Raw genomic sequence first — 25,308 nt, 5'->3', positions numbered from 1 at the left:
GTATAGTGTACTGTGATTAAGTAAGAGCAGAAAGTCCATAGTCAAATTGTATGGGTTGGAATTCTAGCTCCAACATTTATTAACTGTGTGACTTTGGGCAATGTTACTTAACCACTCTGTGATTCAGTTTCTTCATTTGTAAAACAGAGAAAATAATAGCACCATCCTCATACAATTACTGTAAAAATTAAATGAGATGATATATGTTGTGTTTACAAAAGTACCCGGTAACTTGATTAGTAGTCAATAAATTATCTCTTTCTTGTTTTATTGGCTGTTCTGTTTAACCAATCCACTGAAGTTTTGTTTCCTTTTTAACTCAGAAATGTTCTACACAAAGTATAATTTTGGTTTACAAACTGGAAATAAGATATTCTACAGCTTCTTTTTCTTTTGAAATAATTTTAGGCTTACAGAAGAGATGCAAAGGTAGTACAGAGTTCCTACATATCTGTCACCGGCTTCCTCCAATGTTAACATTTTACATAACCATGGTATAATTATCAAGAAATTAACTAAAAATATTAACATTGCTACAGACTTTCAAATATTAATATTGGTACATTATAAACTATATATAGACTTTATTCAGGTTTCCCCAGTTTTTGCATTAACATCCTTTCTCTGCTCCAGGATCTAATCCAGGACACCATGTTGCTTTTAGTCTTCATGTCTCCTTAATCTCCTCCAATCTGTACCACTTTCTCAGTCTTCCCTTTCCTCACTTTTTTTTTTAAGATTTTATTTATTTATTTGAGAGAGAGAGAGAGAGCATGAGAGGGGGTTGGGTCAGAGGGAGAAGCAGACTCCCTGCTGAGCAGGAAGCCCGATGCGGGACTCGATCCCAGGACTCCAGGATCATAACCTGAGCCGAAGGCAGTCACTTAACCAACTGAGCCACCCAGGCGCCCTCCTCACTCTTGAAGAGTGCTGGTCAGGGAGTTTATAGCATATTCCTCAATTTGGCTTTGTCTGATGTTTTCTCATTACAGATTGAAGTTAAAGACTTGGGGAAGGAATACCTCAGAAGTAATATGCCCTTTACCTTGTATCATATCCAGGAGTATATAATAATGTCTTATTATTGCCAATGTTATGCTAATGTCACAAGTGATCAGGTTTCTCCACTCTAAAGCCGCTAGTTTTCCTTTTTCATATTCTATTTATCAGAAGCAAGACACTAAGTCTAGCCTATACTCAAGGGAATCTGTTAAGTTTTAAATTTTAGTTACTGTATTTTTCATTTCTAGCAGTTCCATTTGTTTTGTTTCCTTGGTCATAGTCGTATTCTCTTCTTATGGTTTTGATTTCCTCCATTAGGAATTTAATTATTTTAAATATATTTATTTTATAGTCCTTTCAGGAGTCTTTGCATTATCCAAAGTTCTTGGAGCACTAATCCTTGTGCTTGCTGTGTCTGCTGACTCTAGTCTGCCATGTAGTATTTTACTATGTGTTTTATAATTTCAGCTTCTGATCTCTTCAGTGGGGCATTATTTGCAGGAATCTCATGGATCCGGAGTTTGGAACAATTCGAACGGTACACAGTTTTCTAATTGCTTCTGCCAGAAATAAAACTGGCTTGGCAATACTGTTTTTATTCTCTAATCCTGTGGGTTCCTGGATAATATGGGTTGTATAAATTCAGACTGTTGGGTAGGGGGATGGGTTAGCCTGGTGATGGGTATTAAAGAGGGCACATTCTGCATGGAGCACTGGGTGTTATGAACAAACAATGAATCATGGAACACTACACCAAAACAAATGATGTAATATATGGTGATTAACATAACAATAAAAAATTTAAAAAAAATAAATTCAGACTGTTAACTTAACAGAATGTCCAGGTCAGAGAACTGGATTATTCAGGAAAAATTTTGTTGTATCTTTGTGATGATGGACCATATTTTGTTTTCTGGTCTGTCCTTTCACTCAGAAGGCAGGCTCGTAAAGGTCCTAGCCATAAGCAGGGATCACAGTTCAGAATCCCCGGTGGCTGGGCCCAGTATCTCATTTCCAGTCCCCACATGGAAATTAGAAATCTAACCGAGTATGTTATTAGAATGAACAGTGTCCCACTGACAGTAGACACAGGATTAGTTCATGATATTTCTTCTCTGATTTAGGTCATCCTCATTATTTCTACCACCTGAGGATCTCCCGTTATTGCAAGCTCATCTCTGGATTTGGTTTTTTAAGTTTGATAAATTTATTCAGCATTTCTGGGTATTTGTAACAAAAAAATTTGTTATTTTAGTCAATTAACTAAGCAGAAGCAAAAGTATTCCCTATCTTTTATACCAATTTATTCATAAACAGGAAAAAAGTTCTAATAGCACAGGTTTTCTTTGTTACCTGTTTTTCTTATCCTTTCCAGTATTTCCAACAGTAAATTCTGAAGCTCCATGAAATATACTAAAGACATGACTAAGGATACCAATTAAAATCTTTTACTCTTGTTGATCATTAGAGATATCAAAATTTAAAAACTCTTAGTGCTAAAAAACTGAGTGGAATATATATGTGAAACAGAAAAATGAGATACAGTGGAAACAGAACCCTAGGTAAGGAATCAGAAGTTTTGGATTCAAGTCCCACCTCAATGACTAGGTAGCTGGTTGACCTCATAGATAAAATGTTGTACTCAATGACTTCCAACATCATTTAATTCTGTTCAATTCATAAAGATACAGACATTAGATGATCATGTTTATTCACTTACTTGCCCTCTAACCTGTCTAGTGTTAATAAGTAAGTGCTCTGCATTTTTGGTCCACTCATTAAAATATCTTTCCAATAAGGAAATACATATGATTGTTCGGCATTAGATGTAACATTTGCTGTGTGTATTTCTTTTGTTATTGAAATTGTAAACAGCATCAAGACAGTTGTTTGCTTATGACTTTTAAATACATTTGAAATCAAGCCGTCCCACTAACATGGTATTTTATTAACACAGAATTCACAAAATACAAAATTATAAAAAATTAACCAGGAAATAGCTGAACTATTTAAATACACTATATACTAAAAAGAAGGGAGAAAGTCATTCATTCATTTCCAATCTAGTGTAATAGTCTCTGTATATTTTTTCTAAAGTTTATATTTAAATAAACATATTTGAATATGCACAAATAATTTCCTGCACATGAATGTATGTATGTGATACTTAGACTTCCTACAATGGTTTACAATATTAGATGAAGAAAAACATAAGCTTTATCTCATATTTTACCTTTTTTCTGGATCCTTTTGAAGGCACAATGAAATCATTTTCCTAAATGATTTTCCATATTTTTTCAGCATTTCTTTATCTTGAACACCAGTTTCCAAAGAAGGAGGATCATTTTGTAGTGTCAGCATTAAAACCTGGAAGAATTTTCAATATAATATAAACTTTTGATGACTCAGTAAAGTATTGTAGCCAAAATTCTTCAATACAGACAACTTCCAATACATAAGCAGTTCACTCTAGACTAGTTATTTGGAACAACAGAGTTATTTAGGTGTTTTCCACACAAATAATATCCTACAGATAGTTGGTTTCCCAGGTAAAGTGGCTGAAAGGGCTCAACTGTATCAGCACTGAATGTCCTTTAGTTAGAACCCTTTCTTCGTGTCCTCTGTCCTCATTCTTATACTGCCAAACTACCCTTAAAAAAAATTAAAATCAGGGGTGCCTGGGTGGCTCAGTCATTAGGCGTCTGCCTTCGGCTCAGGGAATGATCCCAGGGTCCTGGGATCGAGCCCCGCATCGGGCTCCCTGCTCAGCGGGGAGTCTGCTTCTCCTTCTCCCGTTCCCCCCTGCTTGTGTTCCCTCTCTTGCTGTGTCCTCTCTCTGTCAAATGAATAAATAAAATCTTTGAGGAAAAAAATGTTTAAAAAAAAAATTAAAATCAGGGACGTCCTGGTGGCTCAGTTAAGGGTCCTGGCTTCTCTCCCTCTGCCTGTTCTGCCTGCTGCTCCCCCTGCTTGTGCTCTGACAAATAAATAAAATCTTAAAAAAAAAAAGATACCCCTGAAACAAATAATATGTTATATGTTAATAAAAAAAGAGAGTCCTTATCTTAAAAAAAACTTTATAAAAAAATTAAAATCACAGCAAATTTTAAAATAAAATACAATCAAGTAATAAATAAATAAATAAAACCATAGCAAAATTAAAAATGTGATCTTGCTGATTTTACCTATTCATGGCTCTGTTTTAACATGACCCCTTGTAATCTGGCCTTCTCTTCCCAGAACTCCTCAGCCACTCCTGAGAAACCACTGACGATGCCTAGTTAACAGAGCTGCAGCCTTTTTCAGTTCTTACTCCTCCCACCTGCTCTGCAGTAACTGACAATTTTGATTATTCTGTCCATCCTAAATCTCTTCCTTCTTTGACTTTCATGGCAACATACTAGTTTGATGCAAAGAGGTGTTAATAAGGAAGGTCATAGTTATATAGTGAGATTTGGGGTGATTTTTCTATACTGTGTGACTTTTTTATAAAAGCATATGCCACTTTATAAAAACAAAGTTAACACTAAAGAATAAAAGGGGGCTGTAGTCAGAATTAATACTTGCTTTTCAGATTCAATTTATATTTACTGAAATGGAACTACTAAAGGATGGAGGTATTTCTCATTCCGAGCAAATAGGCTAACATGTGTATGTCTAGCTACAATTATAGGACTCACTGCCTGCAGTGGATGAAAAATAAACCTCATCTCCTCCCCCACCTCCTTTTAAAAAATAAACCATTCCTTTGGCCTTAAAATAGCTTCCTACTTTACAGTTCTAAAAACTCATCGTTTTCAAATCCATTTATTACCTAGGAGTAGGCTCTGAAAAGAAACTGGGACATGGGCTGGGGTGCTATTTTGACTGTGAACCTCACCTTCATTGGTGGATACTTATGGTAAGGAGCTGCCCCTGTGGCCAGTTCAATTGCTGTGATCCCGAAACTCCAGATGTCAGCTTTGAAATCATAGCCTCGGACCTGTAAAGAATATAAAGATGTACATGATTACTTTTAACACCCTAAAAGCACTTTATTTTTTTTTTAGTAATCTCTATACCCAATGAGGGGCTTGAACCCATGACCCTGAAATCAAGTGTAGCATGCTCTTCTGACTGAGAGAGCCATGCACCCCTAAAAGCACTTTTAAAAAGCAGCTTCCAATATGTATCAAGAACCATGAAAGTGCTCATGAGCTTTATACCAATAAAGTAATCTAGAGTAGGCAAAAGCTAAATATACTTGGTAACAGAAGAAAAAAGAAAAAGCAATCTGAATGAACATTCCCCAATGGGGAAATTGTTACGTACGGAATACTCACTTAAAAGAAATGTTATATAGTCAACTAAAAGCAATGTAAATGAATTCTATATGAAAATATAGAAAACGACTTGTGATAAAGCATATATGAAGAAAAAAGAATATAAAATTCTTCACAAGTTTTGATACTTATTACAAAAGTATATAATCTATTTTTTTTTTAGAAAAAGGACAGAACTAGAACAAAATTGTTAGGCTGTAGTGGCAAGTCTTTGGTTTTCCAAATTTTCTATGTTATGGTCTTGTTTTATCACCTTAGATATGAGAGGTCTGAATATTTTCAAAGTTGTTGAACACGTGGCCAAGTTTCCGTCCTTTTTTATACTGTCATAAGCACATTATAAAATTAAATATTTTCATTTTATATCCTAAGCAACCCAGAAAAATGGGGGGGGGGGAATGTGTGATTTGGGACCTGAAATTAAAGCTCCATCTAATGTGCTGCCTTGACATCTGGTAAAAGAAGGTGAGCCTCTAATGAGCTAAGTGCAAGATCCCCTCCCCAGTCTGCTCCGAAGGATAAGGTCCCTTAGCCCAACAACCCTGCTTATCAACTGGACCAGGCAAAGTTCCTGCTCAGCCTTGAGCAGCAGGTTTCAGCTCCCCACCAGCCCTCAGAATTATTCAAATGAGCCAATCACCCTCGCAAGCAAACCGAGGGGCACCTCACTCTCTTGATACTACAAAGCCTGTTTTCCACAGCCACTGTTTATGGACTGTCTTTCTGAGTGCAGCGCCATGTGACATGCAGCGTCCTCCTCCCTGCAGCTCTGCGTGTACGTGACTAACAAACTGCTGTCAGTCTCAGCAGTCCAGGGTCAGGTGTTCAGCACCTGCATAACCCTAGAGTGGGACTGCTTCCCTCACCAACAGGGTGAACACAGGCATTATGACAGAGTTAAAAGTGAATTCAGTTCTACATACTGACTTCGAGATACTTAAAAGAAATTTATGTAAAACATCCATAGGAAGCTTGAAACTTCTATTTGGGCTTAAGACTAACATGGATATACTTTAGAAAATATTATAGGTGGGGGGTGCCTGGCTGGCTCAGTCAGTAGTGTCTGATTCTTGATCTCGGGGTTGTGGGTTTGAGCCCCACAATGGATGTAGATATTACTTAAAAATAAAATCTTTAGGGGGTACCTGGGTGGTTCAGTCAGTTAAGCATCCCACTCTTGATTTCAGCTCAGGTCGTGATCTCAGGGTCATGAGCGTGAGTCCTGCACTGGGCTCTGCACTCAGTGTGGCGTTTGCTTGTCCCTCTCCCTCCCACTCTGCCCCTTCCCTGGCTCACGTGCTCTCTCTCTCAAATAAATAAAATCTTAAAAAAAAGTCTTTGGGGGCACCGGGATGGCTCAGTCAGTAGAGCATGCAACTCTCAATCTCAGGGTTGTTGAGTTCAAGCCCCACAATGGGTGTGGAGCCTACTTAAAATAAAATTAAATAAATAAATAAAATCTTTAAAAAAAAAAAACCACAAAAAAAACTAAAAGGAAAATATAACAGGTGAGAAGTGAAGATGAGACTAACTAGTAGGAGAAGAATTCAAGAACAAGGTCCTGGGAAGTAGAAGGAAGGCAGAAAAGAAGTCAGAGACACAGCCTGGCCTGACAGTTGGGGAAGAATGAGGAAACCACTAGGGAAGCTAAGGATATAAGTAAAGGTGGAAATGATCAACTGTTTCAAATGACAAGATAACAAGTAAGGCAAGAAGTAAGAAATGAGCACTGATTTGAGAATTAGCAGTGTTTCTATAAGATGACTAGATGAGCAATATCTGACTGTAGTAGTTTGAAGGCAAATGGGAAATGGGGTTGTGAGCAAAATTAGTCCTTCAAGAACCCTAGCAGTGAATCTACATGTACAAAGCTTAGGTCATTTAATTTGTAACAGGGAAACTATTATTAAACCAATCTTCATTATATTATTCCTTAGGTTATATGTGGTATAAATCCTGAGTTTCACATATCATTTGTAAAGATCTAGAGGTGTGTTGTTAAGGGTGGACCTATGTCTTAACCAAGGAACAGAAACAGGTATTTCCCAAAGCTAACCTAGCACACACATCCCCTACTTTTTCAAAGTTCCCATTAAGCCATTTGGCTTGTATGAAAGACCTACTGTAGGTTTACACCATGGAAAGAAATCAGAAGAGGATTTTTGCTTTCACAAAACAAGTGAAAACGACGTAAAGCGTTGGCTCTGCAGCCAGCCATTACGGAAGCAGCGCGCAGCCCAAGCAGCTAGACTGGTGCCACTCAGCTCCTTCCCAGAGAACCACATTCAGCTCAGGCCACCAGAGCTTTGAACTGTGTGAGCATCTACATTTTTATCTCAATTTAGTTTGTGTTATCCAACAGCAAGAGTGTTCTATGGTATCAGAAAGGCCTAAAAGAGGTTATTTTTTGGGTCTGGAAATGCTAACAAGTTTTTTACAAATAAATTAGTGGTAATTGCTTTCCATTAGTGGGGGAAACCTGTACACCAAACAAAAGCAAATGCTACCCTGTTTTTGTTCCCTTCTGTACAAAACCGTAAGTCATTTAAAAAAAAAACGAAAGACAAAATACCTGTTCCATAACTTCAGGTGCCATCCAGCAAGGAGTTCCAACAAAGGTCTTTCTCACTTTATTTCGGGTAATATCACCACCAGTTGCTAAAAAAGCACTAACCCCAAAGTCTGAAATAGATACAAGAGCAAGGTATTAGAAGTACGGTAACTAATGTAGGTGGATAGGAAAATAATATAGTCCTACATACAAACAACATGACATTTTCTCTTCTTTCCTTTGAAATTCTAGACTAAATCAAGACATAGCTTAACAGGTCCCTCATTCCACTCTCCACCCTCACACATCACCATCTTAACAGATTTTCCTCCTTGCTCCAGTCCATTCTATTAGCATCCTTCCAGACTAGAAATCTGTGCCCATTACACAGTAACTCCTTATTCTCCTTCTCCCCAGTCATTGGCAACCATCATTCTAACTTCCTGCCTCTATGATTTTGAATACTCTAAGGACCTCATATATAAGTAAAATCATACAGTGTTTGGTTTTTGTAGCTGGGTTATTTTACTTAGCATGATGTCCTCGATGTTTATCCATTTTGTAGCATATTACAGAATTTCCTTCCTTTATAGGCTGAATAATATCCCATTGTATGTATATACCATATTTTGTGTATTCTTTCATCTGTTAATGGACACTTGGGTTGCTTTCCCATTTTAGCCATGGAGAATATGCTGCTGTGAAAATGGGTGTCCTAATAATTGTTTATGAGTCCTTCCTCTCAGTTCTTTGGAATTCTATACCCAGGAGTGGAATTGCTGGATTACACAGTAATTTTGTTTTTCATTCTTTGAGGAACTGCCATACTATTTTCCACAGCAGCTGTACCATTTTATGTTGCCACCAACAGTGAACGAAGATTCCAGTTTCTCCACATCCTCTGTATTTTCTAGTTTTGCAGCGTTTTTTGATAGCAGCCTGAGGGATGCAAGCTGGGATCTCACCGTAGCTCTGATTTGCATTTCCCTAATGATTAGTGATGTTGAACACCTTTTCATGTGCTTATTAGCAATTTGTATGTCCTCTCTGGAGAAATGTCTATCTAAGGCCATATTCTAAAAAATTCAATTTATTTAAACTAAAAACAAAACCAGTTCACCCATTTTTCCTATCCCCCACCCGTCTCTGGCAACCACCCATCTGTTCTCTGTATCTATGAGCTTAGTGTCTAATATATATATTAGATTCCATATATGAGAGATTATACAGTATTGTCTTTCTCTTATTACACATAGCACAAAGCCCTCAAGGTCTATCCATGCTGTCACAAATGGCAAGATTTCATTATTTGTTATGACTGAATGATATTCTACTATATGTATACACTATAATTTCTCTATCCATTCTGAGACCTGTATCAATGAGCCTTCCTATCTACGTTTCCTTCTAGGAGCTTTATGGTTTCAGGTCTTATATTCAAGTCTTTAATCTATTTTGAGTTAATTTTTATCTGTGGTATAAGAGAGTGATCCGATCCAGCTTCTTCTCTTTTGCATGTGGCTGTCCAATTTTCCTAATACCGCTTATTGAAGATACCGTCCTTTCCTTATTGTATATTCTTTGCTATTGTAAATAATAATGCAATGAACATGCAGATTTCTTTTTGAGTTAGTGTTTTCATTTTCCTCAGATAAATACCCAGAAGTGGAATTACTAGGTCATAGACAGTTTTTTAATTTTCTGAGGAAGCTCCATAATGTTTTCCACTGGCTGAACCAATTTACGTTCCCACCACCAGTGCACAAGGGTTCTGGTTTTTCCACATCCTAGCCAATGCTTGTCGTTTCCAGTCTTTTTGATAATAACCATCTTAACGGGTGTGAGACAATATCTTGGTGTCTGAGGCTCTGATCTGCATTTCCCTAATAATTAATGACAGAGCATCTTCAATTTATCTGTTGGCAATCTGTATGTCTTCTTTGGAAAAATGTCTATTCAGATCTTCTACCCATTTCTTAATCAGATTGTTCAGTTTTTGATACTGAGTTGTACAAATTCTTTATGTATTTTGGGTATTGGTCCCTTACCAGATATATGATTTGCAAATATCTTCTCCCATTCAGTAGGATGCCTTTTCATTTTGTTGATTTCCTTTGCTGTGCAGATTTTTAGTCTGATATTCCTATTTGTTCATTTTTGCCTCAGTTGCTTTTGGTGTCAGATTCAAAAAGTCATCACCAAGACCTGTATCAAGGAGCCTGCCATCCATGTTTTCTAAGTGTTTTATGGTTTCGTGTGTTTTTTTTTTTTAAGAAAGGATTTTATTTATTTGAGAAAAAAAGAAAGAGAGAGAGAGAAAGAGAGCATGAGCAGGGGGAGGGGCAGAGGGAGAAGGAGCCTCCTCGCTGAGCAGGGAGCCTGATGAGGGACTCGAACCCAGGACCCTGGGATCATGACCTGAGCCAAAGGCAGATGCTTAACCGACTGAGCCACCCAGGCGTCCCTATGGTTTCATGTCTTATGTTCAAGTCCTTAATTCGAGGTAATCAAGTTATTTTTGCGTATGAGGTTAAGATGGTGCTCTAGCTTCATTCTTTCACATGTGGCTGTTTAATTTTCCCAACACCATTTACTGAAGAGACTATCCTTTCCCCACTGTATACTCCTGACTCCTTTAGGATAAATTAATTGCCCCCATGTGTGGGGGTCTATTTCTGGGCTCTCTATTCTGTACCATTAATCTATACGCCCATTTTTATGCCAGTATCACAGTTTAATTATTACAGCTTCACAATATGCTTTGAAATCAGACAGCATGATGCCTCCAGCTTTGTTCTTTCTCAACACTGCTTTGGCTATATGAGATTTTCTATGGTTCCACACAAATTTTAGGATTGTTTGTTTTATTTCTCTGAAAAATGCCATTATAATTTTGATAGAAATTACACTGAATCTGTATATTGCTGTAGTACAGACATTTTAACAATATAAACTCTTCCAATTCATAAACACTGAATATCTATTTAAGTCTTCAATATCTTTAATGTCTTGTAGTTCTTTTACCTCTTCGGGTAAATTTATTACTAAGTATTTTTCTTTTTTGATGCAACTGTAAATAGGATTATTTTCTTAATTTTTTTTTTTAAGATTTTATTTATTTGACAGAGAGAGACACAGTGAGAGAGGGAACACAAGCAGGGTGAGTGGGAGAGGGAGAAGCAGGCTTCCCGTGGAGCAGGGAGCCTAATGCGGGGCTCGATCCCAATACCCTGGGATCATGACCTGAGCCGAAGGCAGACGCTTAACAACTGAGCCATCCGGGCGCCCCTATTTTCTTAATTTCTAATAGTTCATTATTAATGCATAGCAATGCAACAGATTTGCATGTACTGATTTTGTATCCTGCAACTTTACTAAATTTGATCATTCTAACAGTTTTCTGATGGAGGTATAAAGTTGTTTGAGATTATATTTCTTGGGGTAGGCATTTATCACTATGAACTTCTCTTTTAGAACTGCTTTTGTTGGGGTGCCTGGGTGGCTCAGTTGGTTAAGCATCTGCCTTCAGTTCAGGTCATGATCCCAGGGTCCCGGGATTGAGCCCTAAGGCGGGCTCCCCGTTCAGCGGGGAGCCTGCTTCTGCCTCTCCCCGTTAACTTGTATTCTTTTCTCTCAAATAAATAAATAAAATCTTTAAAAAAAAAAAGAACTGCTTTTGTTTTCAGAACCAAGAGACTGATGATTCAGGTGGGGGGAACTGCTTTTGCTGCATCCAATAAATGTGGTAGGTTACATTTCCATTTTCATTTGTCACAAGGTATTTTTTAGTTTCTTTGACCCATTGGTTGTTCAGTAGCATGATGTTTAATCTCCACATATTTGTAAATATTCCCATTTTCTTCACATAAATTTCTAGTTTCCAACCAAGCATGGTTTGAAAAATGCTTGATCTGATTCCAGGCCTCTTAAATTTATTAAGACTTATTTTGTGGCCTAACATATGATCTGTCCTGAAAAATGTTCCATGTGTACTTGAGAAGAATGTTTATTCCGTTGTTTTGGGATGGATGTTTTGTAAATGTATACTAAGTCTATCTCTGGCCTAATTTATCATTTAAGACTGATGTTTCCTTCTTGATTTTGTTTGATCTATCCACTGATTTAAGTGGTGGTATTAAAGCCCCCTACTCCTATTGTTATTACTGTCTATTTCTCCCTTTAGGTCTATTAATATTTACTTATATAATTAGATGCTTCTAATGTTGGGTGCATAAATATTTACAGATGTTTTATTCTTTTTTCAGATTGACCCCTTTATCATTATGTAATGCCCTTCTTTCTCTCTTATTATGATCTTTGTTCTAAAGTCTACTTTGTCTGATATATCTACTTCATTTGCGATTTTTGTCATTTGAGCCTTCTCTCCTTTCCTAGTCCATCAAGCTAAAGGTTTGTCAATTTTGGTGATCTTTCCAAAGAATCACCTCTCTACTGCTTTTCTATTCTCTATTTCCTGTATCTCTTCTCTAAATTTTATTTTCTTCCTTCTGCTAGAGTCTTCTTTCTCTAGTTCCTAAAGTTGTAAAGTAAGATTGTTGGCTTGCTATCTTATTTTTTAAATAAAGTGTCTTTAGCTATAAATTTGCCCCTTAACAATACTTTTGCTATGTCCCATAAGTTTTGATATCCTGTGATTTTGTTTTCATTCGTCTCTAAGTATTTTTAATTCCCCTTGTGAAGCCTTCCTTTTTCCATTGGTTGTTTGTGTGTTGTTTTATTTCTGCATATCTGTGAAATTTCTAGTGTTCTGCTATTGATTTCTCACTATCCACAGTGGTCAGAGAAAGTATTTTGTATAGTATCTTTTAAAATCTATTGGGATGGGCACCTGGGTGGCTCAGTCATAAGCATCTGCCTTCAGCCCAGCTCATGATCTCAAGGTCCTGGGATCGAGTCCTGCTCAGCTGGAAGCCTGCTTCTCCCTCTCCCACTCCCCCTGCTTATGTTCCCTCTCTCGCTGTGTCTCCCTCTGTCAAATAAATTTAAAAAATCTTAAAAAAAAAATAAAATAGAATCTATTGGGACTTGGGGTGCCTGGGTGGCCCAGTTGGTTAAGCAACCAACTCTAGGTTTCAGCTCAGGGCTCCATGCTCAGGAGAAGTCTGCTTGAGGATTCTCTCTCTCTGTCCCTCTCCGCCTCCCCCCTCACCCCGCTAACATGCACTCTTTCTCTAAAATAAATAAATAAATCTTAAAAAAATAAAATCTATTGGGACTTAATATGTGGTCTAACATGGTCTACCCCAGAAAATGCCCTGTGTGCACTTAAGAAGAATGTATATCCTGATCCTGCCGAGTTCTGTATGTCTGTTAGCTCTACGTGCTGTACTGTATAGTATTAAGTCTTTCATCTCCTTATGTCCTGCCTGTTGTATCCATTCTTATGAGTGGAGTACTGAAGTCTCCAACTGCTAATGTGGAGCTATTTCTCCCTTCAGTTCTATACTTCCTTCATATGTTTTGTTGGTATGTTATTATGTGTGCCAATATTTATCATTGTTATACCCTTTTGCTGTACTGAACCTTTTGTTAATAGGTAAAGTCCTTATTTGTTTTGTAACCCTTTTGGCTTAAAGTTTATTTTCTCTGATATTAGAATAGCCACCTCTACTCTCTTGGTTACTATTTGCATAGGATATCCTTTTACTATCCTTTCACTTTCAATGTATTCGTGTCTGGGATCTAAAATGAGTCCCTTACAGACAGCATACAGTTGGATTAAGTATTTTTATCTGTTCTGCCAATCTCTGTCTTTTGTTTGGAGAGTTAATCCATTTACATTTGAAGCAATTACTGGTAAATAAGGACTGACTTCTGTCATTGTCCTATTTGTTTTCCATATGTCTTATAGCTTTTTTGTCCCTCATTTCCTGCACTGCTTTTCTGTTCAGTTGACATTTTGTTGTGAAATGCTTAATTTTTTTTCTCATTTCCTTTTGTTTATATTCTGTAACTATTTTGTTTTTGGTTACCACAGAGATTACATTTAACATTTTAGTTACAACACTCTAATATGAATTTATACCAGCCTAGGGGCGCCTGGCTGTCTCAGTCAGTAGAGCATGCAACTCTTGATCCTGGGTTTGTGAGTTCGAGCCTCCTGATGGGCACAGAGATTACTTAGTTAAAAAAGAAAAAAATTTTTAAAATATCTTGAATTTATACCAGCCTAACTTCAATAACACAAAATCTCTTCTTTACAGCACTATTCCCACCCCTGTTGGTAACTGCCACAAAATTATATCTTAACATACTGTATGCCCCAAAATATGAACTGATAATTCTTTTAAATACACTGGTCTCTTAAGTAGAAAACATGTTTTGGATTCACAAACCAGTTAACAGTAATATTAACTTTTAGACCATTGGTTTTAGTAAATGTATCATGTAGAAAAAAAAGTGAAGTCACAAACCACTGTTAACAATAATACTAGCTTTTATATTTGCCCATGTATTTACCTTTATGAGATCTTTACTTCTTCATACTGCATCAAGTTACTGTCTAGTGTCCTTTCATTCGAACTTGGCGGAACTCCTGTGAGCATTTCTTGCAGGTAGATCTATCAGAACAAATTTCTTCAGCTTTTGTTTATCTGGCAATGTCTTGATTTATCCCTTACTTTGAAAGATAGTTTTACCAGATATAGGATTCTTGATTGACAAATTTGTTCTTTTACCACTTTGAATATATTGGCCTCCTGCCTTCTGGCCTCCAAAGTTTCTGATGAGACATCTGCTGACAGCCATACTGAGGATCCCTTGTAGGTGGTGAGTCACTTCTATCTTCCTGCTTTCAAGATTCGTTTTCTTTGACTTTCGTAAGTTTGACTATAATGTGTCTCTGCGTAGGTCTCTTAGAGTTCATCTTATTTGGAGATCACTGAGCTTCTTGAATGTTTATATTCACGTTTCCCATCAAGTTTGGAAAGTTTACAGCCATTATTTACTCAACTATTCTCTGCCCATTTCTCTCTCCTCCTGGAACTTCCCACATATGTATTGGTCTGCTTGATGGTGTTAAACAGGTCCCTTGAGCTTTGTTCACTTATCTTCAATCTTTGTCCTTTCTGTTCCTTAGACACTATAATTTCCATTTTCCCACCTTCAAATTCATCAATTCTTTTTTCAGCCAGTTCAAAACTGCATTTGCATTTGAATCTTTCTAGTGGGCTTTTCATTTCATAATATAAGCTACTGTACTTTTTACCTCCAGAATTTTTTTGTTCTTTTGGTTCTTTCTCCTTATTGGTAGCGCCATTTTATCCACACATTGTTTTCTTGAATTTATTCACATCTTCCTTTAGTTTTGTCTAGTAGATCTGCCGTCAGGGCTTTTTCAGTGACAGTTTCTATCATTTATTTCCTTTGAATGGGTTATACTTTACTGTTTCATTGAATGCCTTGTGATTTTATTTGTTGAAAACTGGACATTTGAGTCTAATAATGTGGTTATTCTGGAAATCAGATTATCTCTCTTTCCCAAGGTTTGATGGTTAAGTTTTGTTGTTGTTTTATTTTGGTTGTCTCTGTGTAAAGCAGCAGTATGAATGAAGTATAAACAAGCTCTTCTCAGGACTTTTCTGCACCTTTTCCTGGCATGTACATTTTCCAATTTTCCCCACCAATGTAGTTGTTTTTTAATAACTGGCTCCAAAAATGGGAAGAGAAAAACAAAGGGAAGGAAAAAAAAAAGTGCTGCTCCTTTAGGTCCTTAAAAGTCATCTGGAGGGGAGGGGGTGCCACAACAATGGTGGTCTGCACCAATGTGATCAGAAGCAGCAATCACTGATCAGAGCACAGACCCACGATATCTGGCAGACAGGGTCCATTTTGCCCACTGTGGGTCCCACAAGCTGCTGTGCAAAGTGCTCCAAAAACAGATGCACAGCTGCCTGCCAGCAGGCTGATGGCTAGGGGAGAGGCAGCTCTGAAATGGACTGAAATTAACCATCATTTACCTTCCAAACCTTCCCCTAGAACTTACAAACCTTCCAAGGAACTGCAGAATTATAAAACCGTTACATCAGACAGATTCTGCTGGTTCAGTTGTCTAGATGTGGAGAGATTCCTGGTGTTTCCTACTTCACCATCTTCCCAGAATCCTCTCTTCTTTAGTTTTTTACCACTTGGTGTTACCTTTCTAAACAATACAGGATAATTGTGCTTGGTTTTGAACCTATATAAATGAAATCATATAATATATATTCTATTTCAACTGTTTTCTTTCACCTTATCTTTGTATGACTTACTAATGCTTTTGAATGTAATTGTAGTTCTATCCATATTCATCACTGTATAGTATTCCAATGCATAAATTAACCACAACTTACTTATATTTACCCAGTCTACTACTGAAGGGTACTGGGACTGTTTCAAATTTTCAATGCTTATGAGCACTGCGGCACACATAAGCATGAACTTCTCTAGGCCATACACCTAGAAGCCAAACTTTTAGGGTATGCATACTTTGACTTAATACAGTGTTTGTACTAATTCATTCTCCCACCATTGGAATATGAGATTTCTTCCTTGCTTTAAAATGACACTAACAACTGTAGTGTCGATGTTTTTGCCAAGTCAGCCAGTATAACTTGGAATCCTAACGTTATTTTACAGGCATACATCGTTTTTTAATACTTCGCCTTGCTATGCTTCACAAATACTGTTTTTTTTTTACAAACTGAAGGTCTATGGCAACCCTGCATTGAGCAAGTCTATTGGCACAATTTTCCCAACAATATTTGCTTACTTCTTGTCTCTGTCAGTATTTTAATAATCCTTGCAATATTTCAAAGTTTTTCATTATCATTGTATTTGCTATGGTGATCTGTGATTAGTGATTTTTGATGTTACTATTGTAATTGTTTGGGGGGCCCTACAAACCAGGTCCTTATAAGATGTAGAAATTATTCAATAAATGTTGTGTGTGTTTTGAATGCTCCACTGTCCAGCCAGTCCCCCATCTCTCTCCCTCTCCTCAGGCCTCCCTATTCCTTAAGACACAACAATATTTAAATTAGGCCAATTAAAAACCCTACAAGGGCCTCTAAGTGTTCATGTGAAAGGGAGAGTCACACAGTCTCTCTATTTAAATCAAAAGCTGGAAATGATTAAGCTCAGTAAGGAAGGCATGTTGATAGCCAAAATGGACAAAAAGCTAGGTCTCTCGTACCAGTTAGGGAAGTTGTGAATGCAAAGGAAAAGTTCTCGAAGGAAATTAAAAGTGCTACTCCAGTGAACACACAAATAAGAAAAGCAAAACAGCCTATTGCTGATATGAAGAAAGTCTTCGTGGTCTGGATAGAAGATCAAAGCAGCCCCATCATTCCCTTATGCCAAAGGCATAGACCCTAACTCTCTTCAATTATAGGAAGGCTGAGAGAGGTGAGGAAGCTGCAGAAGAAAAGCTCAAAGCTAGCAGAGGCTGGTTGATGAGGTTTAAGGAAAGAAGCCGTCTCCATAACATCACAGTGCATGGTGGAGTAGCAAGTACTGATGTGGAAGCTGCAGCAAGTTCTCCAGAAGTTCAAGCTCAGTTAATTCCTGAAGGTGGCTACACTGAATAACAGATTTTCAGTGTAGACAAAACAGACTTCTCTAGTGGAAGAAGATGCCATCTTGGACTTATTGGCTAGAGAGGTCAATACCTAGCTTCAAAGCGTCAAAGGACAAGCTTACTCTCTTGTTGGGGGCTAACGCAGCTGGTGACTTTTTAAGTTGAAACCAATGATCATTTACCAGTCCACAAATGCTAGGGCCCTCAAGAATGATGCTCAATCTACTCTTCCTGTGTTCTGTAAATGGAAGAATAAAGCCTGGATGATAGCACATCTGTTTACAACAAGGTTTACTAAATATTTTAAGCACACTGTTGAGACCTACCACTCAGAAATAGGCTATAGTACGGTAGAAACATAACTTTTATACACACTGGGAAACCAACAAATTCATTTGATTTGCCTTATTGCAATATTTGCTTTACTGTGGTTATCTGGACCAAAACCCACAATATCTGCAAGGCATGCCTATAATACAGGCATTCAACTGATTACTAGTGAGGTTGAACACGGTTTATTACATTTAGGTTTTGATGTCTTCATTTTGGAAGTCTTTTGCCCTTTTTTTTTTTTTGAAGATTTTATTTATTTGAGAGAGAAAGTGCATGAAAGGGGGTAGGGTCAGAGGGAGAAGCAGACTCACTACTGAGCAGGAAGCCCGATGCAGGACTCAATCTGAGAACTCCAGGATCATGACCTGAGCCAAAGGCAGTTGCTTAACCAACCGAGCCATCCAGGTGCCCATCTTCTGCACATTTTTAATCTGGTTTTTTTCTTTTTTTAAGATTTTATTTATTTATTTGACAGAGAGAGAGAGCACAAGCAGGGGGAGTGGCAAGCAGAAGGAGAGGGAGAAGCAGGCTCTCCGCAGCGTAGGGGGAGCCTGATGTGGACTTGATTCCAGGACCCCGGGATCATGACCTAAGCGTAAGGCAGTCACTTACCCAAACTGAGCCACCCAGGCACCCTTATCTGATTTTTCTTAATGAGTTCTTTATGTATTCTAAATTTCAGCCCTATATCAGTTATTTCATGCTACAAATACCTTTACTATGTGGTTTGCCTTTTCACTTATTAATGGTGATAAACCATTTGTTCCTCTTTCAATAAATAGAAGCGATGAATTTTAAACGTGTAAATTTATCAATATTTTCTTTTCTGTTGAAGCATTATGTGGCTCCATTAAAATATTTCCTTAGGTTGGGACATGAAGGAAGATGTGCACCTAAATTATCCTCTAAAGCTGAAGAAATAATTTAGGGTCTGGGTGATCATCTTCCTCCTGCCAAACACCTGATTGTCCCAGCAGTGTGGGACCAAGCTGAGGCCTCAGATGAGTGGCTTGCTCAACAATCCTGTGGTACAACCACTCTGGAGTCTCAGCTTGGAGGAGGGGTATTTCATCAGCATGGACAGATACCTCTGGCAGGCCCTGGACTCCAGCTCTTATCTCTTCAGCTCTGAATCTGCCAAAAGTGCACTTCCACCTCTCAGATCCCTCTTCCTCACTGGCAAATACCCCAATCACCCCAGAACAAAAGCAGCTCTGCATCACCCCTCTACAGCATATTCATTCATAAACAGTAGGTTTCGTGACTACCTCTCCTTCAAAGGAAAGCACAGAATGCTATGAGAACCCATAGAAGATGACTCCATGGGGGTGAGGAGTGATTAACTGGAAGGTAATGACTAATGGACAGAAAAATGTCTGAGATCAAAAATGAAGGATGAATAGTGGAGGATATCTTGAGAGTCAGCAGGGATCTGCTTGACTAGAGACAGTCCAGGGACTAGAAGAGGAAACTGGCTCTGAAAACACAGAAGGTAAGTAAGGTGGTTCTATTGACCATTAAATCAAAATAAAAAGAAATACTATTCATTACCTGCAATCTGTACTGAGCCATCTTCTCCAAGAAGAATATTTCCAGCTTTCACATCTCTTGAAGAAAAAAAGAGTTACATATTAAAAAACATCTATTCTTTGGAGTCACATAATTTAAACAACTGTTTAGTGTATTCACACAACACTGGCAATATTTAAATACTCTACATTAAAGAGTATTAAGGTCAATAGTAAAAATTTTTTAAATTTTAGTCACTTGTACTAGAATCTAAATATTATAAACAGAAAGCTATTATAACACATAGCTTTTTACTGTAAAATCCAGAAAACCCAAGATGATTAAATACTTGATTGGGATAACAGTGGCCAAAGAATGTGACCCTCACCTACCATCACCTAATTCTACTTTTTGAAATAAATACGTTGATTTTTTTTTCACATCATAATACATGATCAAAATTTTTTAATGGTCAGTTTATGGTTAAAAACAGGGACTATTCTATGCCTGAGGCATAAAGATAGATATAAATTATTCAAACATCTTTATATTTTTACTGGTAATTATCTATTATAATTCAAACAGGATATGCACACATTCTTGTTATAAAAACCTAAACATCACTGAAAAGCCCAAAGTCCCTTTGACCACCACTCTCAAGTCTAGTATTTTCTTCAAAGTTTTCAACTATTACCAGTCTAGTCAATAGAATATGTTCCTGTGACATATCTGGGCTTTTCTTCCAACATAAATGATATGACATGATCCATTCAAATCTACAACTTGTTTTTCTCATGTAACAATGTGTTAGAAGTATCTGGCAAAATTTAAAATCCCTAAATCTTATGAGTAGCAAAATCACTTCTTAATAACACAGAGAAAGCCCCACAATGTACAAGGGGGTCCTACAGCATTGTTCGTAGTAATAAACCAGAAGTGGTAACAACCCAGAAGGCCAACAATAGCAGAAAGGTTGAACTAATTTTGTTATAGCCATAAAAATGGAATAATGTCAATCAACATGCTATGCCTCGAAATATCGTCTAATACATCCTACTAAGTGAACAAATCAAATAAGAGGATAGTCCATTTTGTAGGACACCATTAATATAAAACACACACACACACACACACACACACACACACACACACACACACACACACATTTTTCCATATACACCAAATGAGAGCAATAAATGGTTCCTTCTGTGGAAAAGAATGGAATTGGAGTCAAGGGAAACAGTGTCTGAATATCTTATAGAAATGCAATCATGTATTTATTTTGTAATTAAAAATAAATATATAATTAAATAAACAAAAGAGAGCCAGTCTTTGAAGCTAGGCTAGCTCATGAAGGAAAGCTTTGTCACAAAAGGGAAACAGTGAAAAGCACAAGACTTCATCCTTTTCCCTGGCCCTGTCTTCTCCTGCATCTTTAGATATAACCATTCCTTGGGGAAAAAATCAACAATAGTTTCACAACTGTGTGTAGCAGCTTCACCAAACCACAGTATATAATACTTTTCCTGAATGCATACTTTAGCATAAGGAAATCATGTACTGAGTATTCTTCACTGCTTAGGAATCTAAGCAATTTACAGGACATTCTCCCAGAGGCTGAGTTAGAGTGGAGGCAGGCTAAGTCTGCTCTACAAACATAAAGTCTCTGACTCCAGATACTGTGAAAAGGAGAACATTGAGGACCTTCCCTTCCCTTGAAGACAAAAAAAACCATCCGACTGAGTCAAACATGAACCTTCAACTGCCTTTTGAGCTCATCTGGAATGACATCTAAAACTCAAAATGTATAGTTCAGTCACTTCCTCATTTGTGTTTCAGCAGCACAGTGTTAGCACAGACTACAAAAATATGATGATATTCTTGGGGCTGTTTCTTTCACCAGGAGCTAAGATCCGGACCTGTACCTTAATAGATTTCTGTATCACCTGCACTTACTTAGCATTATGATTAGTACACAGAAGGCATCTCTCAGACAGTCATTAAGTAGATTTAAATAACTAAACAATCTCCCTCAAATCCTCTTCCAGACGTAAGTGGAGTATTAAATTAATAAATGAATGAATGAATGAATGAATGGTAAATAAATCCAACTAAATACAAAAATAAAACTTGACTATTCCCTTCCCACCATCCCAAACCCCAATTCCCACCTCCTCTGTTCCAAATAATTGGATCATAAACTAATACACCCCCCATCAAACAAGACAACCTAACTATCCAACAACAGGAGGTCAGTTAAACTGTGGTATATCTATATAATGAAATACTATGAATAGTAATGAATATGATGAGATAACATGGAAAAATCACCAAATATATTCTTAAGTGAGATAATACTATGTATGTATGTTGCCACTGTCTTTTTTTTAAGTAGAAGAAAGAAGAATATACATATATTATGTTTATATTGGCTTAAGTTCTCTCTCAAAGGAGTCACAAGAAAATGGCAAGAAGTGGTTCCCTTTAGACCAGGGTACTAGAGGTTCAGGAAAGGAAGAAGACCTTTTAAAGAATACTTTATTGTTTAGAGCAGTTTTAGATTTACACAGAAAATGAGAAGATAGTGCAGAGGAGTTCCCTACACCTTACAGTTTCCGCCATTATTAATATCTTATATTTGTATGGCACTTTTACCACATTTAATGAGACCAGTATTGATGCATTATTAAAGTCTGCAATTTACTCAGATTTCTTAAAGTTTGTTTTTTTTTTAAGATTTTATTTATTTATTTGACAGAGAGAGACAGTGAGAGCAGGAACACAAGCAGGAGGAGTGGGAGAGGGAGAAGCAGGCTTCCCACTGAGCAGGGAGCCCGATGTGGGACTCGATCCCATGACCTGAGCTGAAGGCAGACGCTTAATGACTGAGCCACCCAGGCGCCCTAAAGTTTTTCCCTAATGTCTTTTTTCCATCCCAGGATTCCATTCAGGATTATCCACATTAAATTTTTGTCTCCTTAGGTTCCTCTTGTCTGTGACAGTTTGACTTTCCTTGTTTTTAATGACCTTGATAGTTTTGAGGAGTAAGGATGCCCCTCTAATGGAATTTTCCTCATGATTAGACTGGTGTTACGAATTTTTGGAAGGAAAACCACAGAAGTAAGGTGCCATTTTCATCACATCCTATCAAGAGTACATAGTTTCAAAATGATTTAGCACAGCTGATACTGACAGGACTTATTATCATATACCATTTTGTACTTTTTCAGTTTTTAAGCCACATATATGTATTACCTATTCAAATGTTTCCTAAGTTTTGTCTTTCATAAGATAAGAGAGAGTAATCCATTTTCAGTAGAGCCTGCACTTTGGGTGACTACTTTTCCTGATCAAATCCTCAGATAACCAACTCCTGTTTCCCATTTGAAACCAAAGTGCAGGGGCTCCTGGGTGGCTCAGTTGGTTAAGCGTCCAACTCTTGATTTTTGGCTCAGGTCATGATCTCAGGGTCATGAGATCAAGCCCCACATTGGGCTCCATGCTCAGCAGGGAGTCTGCTTGAGATTCTCTCCCTCTGATCCTCCCCCCCACTCACACTTGCATGCTCTTGCTCTCTCTCTCTCAAATAAATAAATCTTAAAAGAAAAGAAAGACACCAAAGTGCAATCTGTAGAACAGCTTCCAGGAATAAAAGCAGAGGAATATCACTAAGCTAAATGGCTCACTGGACAATCAAACACACCAGTCTATCCTCCTACCCAACAGGACAACTGACCTTTCAAGGAAAAGATTTGTAACTAAATATCTAGAAATCAAGAGAGTCCTTAAGAACCCTTTTTTACTCTGCCACAAAGAATCTCAAGCAACCCAGCAGCCCCAATAGTTAAATCCACCATCCACTCTTAAATAGGAACAGTGAGTTCTGTTTTTCACAGCTTAATGCCAATTCTCACGTGTCCCTATTGCACCAAAGTTACAAATTCCTTGTAAAATTAAAAGGAATATCACAGACATGCTTGACTTTTTCATTAGGACACAGCACAAGTTACTGCCCATGACATTGTTATGACTCATCAATAGGCAATTTGTGGAAAACTTGAAAAAGATCAAGACCAATAATGAATCAAAATGAAATTGGAAAATACACTACATTTAGGCATCTTAAACTAACGAGCCAACATTTCTGTTAGAGCTGACCTCTTTAACGGGAAAAATATTGGAGTAGGTAAGATACAGAGAGAAAAGCAGAAGTCTAATTCAGAGACCTGTTCACCCCAGTTAAAATCTCCAAAGCCTAGAGGGTCAGCGGGGAACACAGTGAAGATGGAGGAAAATTATCTGACCCGATCCACCAGGCTAACACACAAATGGACTGGAAATAAAGAGTGGAGAAGCTACTAAATAGGTCCAGCTGCTCCCCAGTAAGAACCACCACCTGCTGAAGTCTCAGCGTAACTCACAGCTAATAGTTGTTGCTGCTGAAGTGTAAGCAGGGGTTCTCAGCCTTGGCCGCATTCGAATCACTTGGGGAGCTTTTAAAAGCCCCAATGCAAATGCCCCATCTCAGACCAACTAACTGAATTTCTTGCAATGGAGCCAGGAATCAGTACTTACTGAAGTTTCCCAGGTGATTCCAATATGCAGCCAAGGATGAGAGTTTGATTTAAAGTGTGAGATAGAGAATCCACTCCAGCAACATGGCTAACAGTCTTTCATCACTACTGCCCAGGACTTTGCTCCAAAACCCATCATTCCCCTGCTACAAAGAAATGCTGGATAAATTAGGAAGGGAAACTGTCACATAGCTGAACATGAAAAAAAGACAAGGAAATCCTCAAGTTTCAGAAATGAAAGGGACACTTAAAAACCAGAGCAGTAAGCCTTGGGAGAGAGAAGACAAATGGCTAGGAACCTCAGGTTTTAAAACCCACCCCCTAAGCAGAAAACACGGCACTGGACTAGTTTAAGGTTGAGAGTAGAACTGAGACCCCTTCATAAAACCAGGACCCTAGAAAAAAATGAGCCACAGTGAAAGATATGCTTAGCAAAAATAAGCTAGTATAGCCATATTAAAATAAGATGTAATTGTCTTTAATATAAAAGCATTTCTAGGAATGAAAAGGACCATTACATAATTTAAAAAATAGGAATAATTCACCAGGAAAATAATCCTAAAGGGGTTGCTGGACTGTAGGGCTCCTCATAACCTCTGGCTTCCACGGTTCTGACAGGAACAATCAATCATATCATTACTGTCTTTCCTTGTTCTGTTCCGGCTGCTCTCACAAATATACCACAGACTGGGGGCTTAAACAACCAACATTTATTTGTCAAAGTTCTGGGGGCTGGGAAGTCCAAGATCAAGGCAATGGCAGATTTGGTGTCTGGTGGGAATCCACTTCCTGGTTCACAGGTGTAGGAGTGCTGACAACACGGACTCCATCTTTGGCCCCCCGTTTTTGTCCATGCCTGCACAGCGACCTCCCTCGGAGCCACGTGTTCCAGGCCGTGTGGAGGTTAATGCACGCCCTGACTGGATGTGGGAGGGCTCGTTCTGCTCTTCCCTAAAGTAACGCACACAGAAGGTGCCCCTTTGGATAGCTACCATTCGATATCACCCCCATGCCCCTCACACTATAAAAACTGTGGTTTTAAGATCTGGACTAGATGGAGAATGGGGCCAGAGAATAGTTGCATAGCTGCCTGGATTGTCAGTCCATACCATCCCCCATCAGTAAGTTACTCCGAATAAAACTGTAAACAGTATGGAGCGGTGTGTGTCATTTTTCGGTCTCAAAGTGACTTCTCAGTGTGGAGGATACATTACTGACCCTCTTCCACCTTCTGACAAAAGGTGACCATCTTTTCACTATGTCTTTGCATGTCAGAAGGAGCAAGGAAGTTCTCTGGGGTCTCTTTTATAAGGACAGTCCCATTCATGAGGGTGGACCACCCTTATGACTTAATCACATTCCAAAGGCCCCCACCTCTCCAAACACCAGCACAATGCTGATTAGGTTTCAACATATGAATTCTAAGGAGACACAATTAGT

The 25,308-nt window shown here is 38.0% G+C and overlaps 1 protein-coding gene across 4 annotated transcripts in view; it reads right to left on the bottom strand.

Moving 5' to 3' along the window:
- The window catches only part of OXSR1 (oxidative stress responsive kinase 1), a 93,382-nt gene that overhangs the window by 24,688 nt on the left and 43,386 nt on the right, over positions 1 to 25,308 (bottom strand). For all 4 annotated transcript variants that reach the window (XM_027585834.2, XM_027585837.2, XM_027585835.2 and 1 more), the window contains 4 exons: positions 19,337 to 19,392; positions 7,897 to 8,006; positions 4,883 to 4,984; positions 3,236 to 3,369 (listed from right to left, as the gene is read on the bottom strand). In XM_027585834.2, coding sequence (XP_027441635.1) covers positions 3,236 to 3,369; positions 4,883 to 4,984; positions 7,897 to 8,006; positions 19,337 to 19,392 — 402 coding nt within the window. The remainder of the gene's footprint in view (positions 1 to 3,235; positions 3,370 to 4,882; positions 4,985 to 7,896; positions 8,007 to 19,336; positions 19,393 to 25,308) is intronic.

Source organism: Zalophus californianus, chromosome 1 (genome assembly GCF_009762305.2).
Source record: "Zalophus californianus isolate mZalCal1 chromosome 1, mZalCal1.pri.v2, whole genome shotgun sequence".
NCBI classification, from domain to species: Eukaryota; Metazoa; Chordata; class Mammalia; order Carnivora; family Otariidae; genus Zalophus; species Zalophus californianus.
This window is presented reverse-complemented; position numbering and strand designations above follow the sequence as displayed.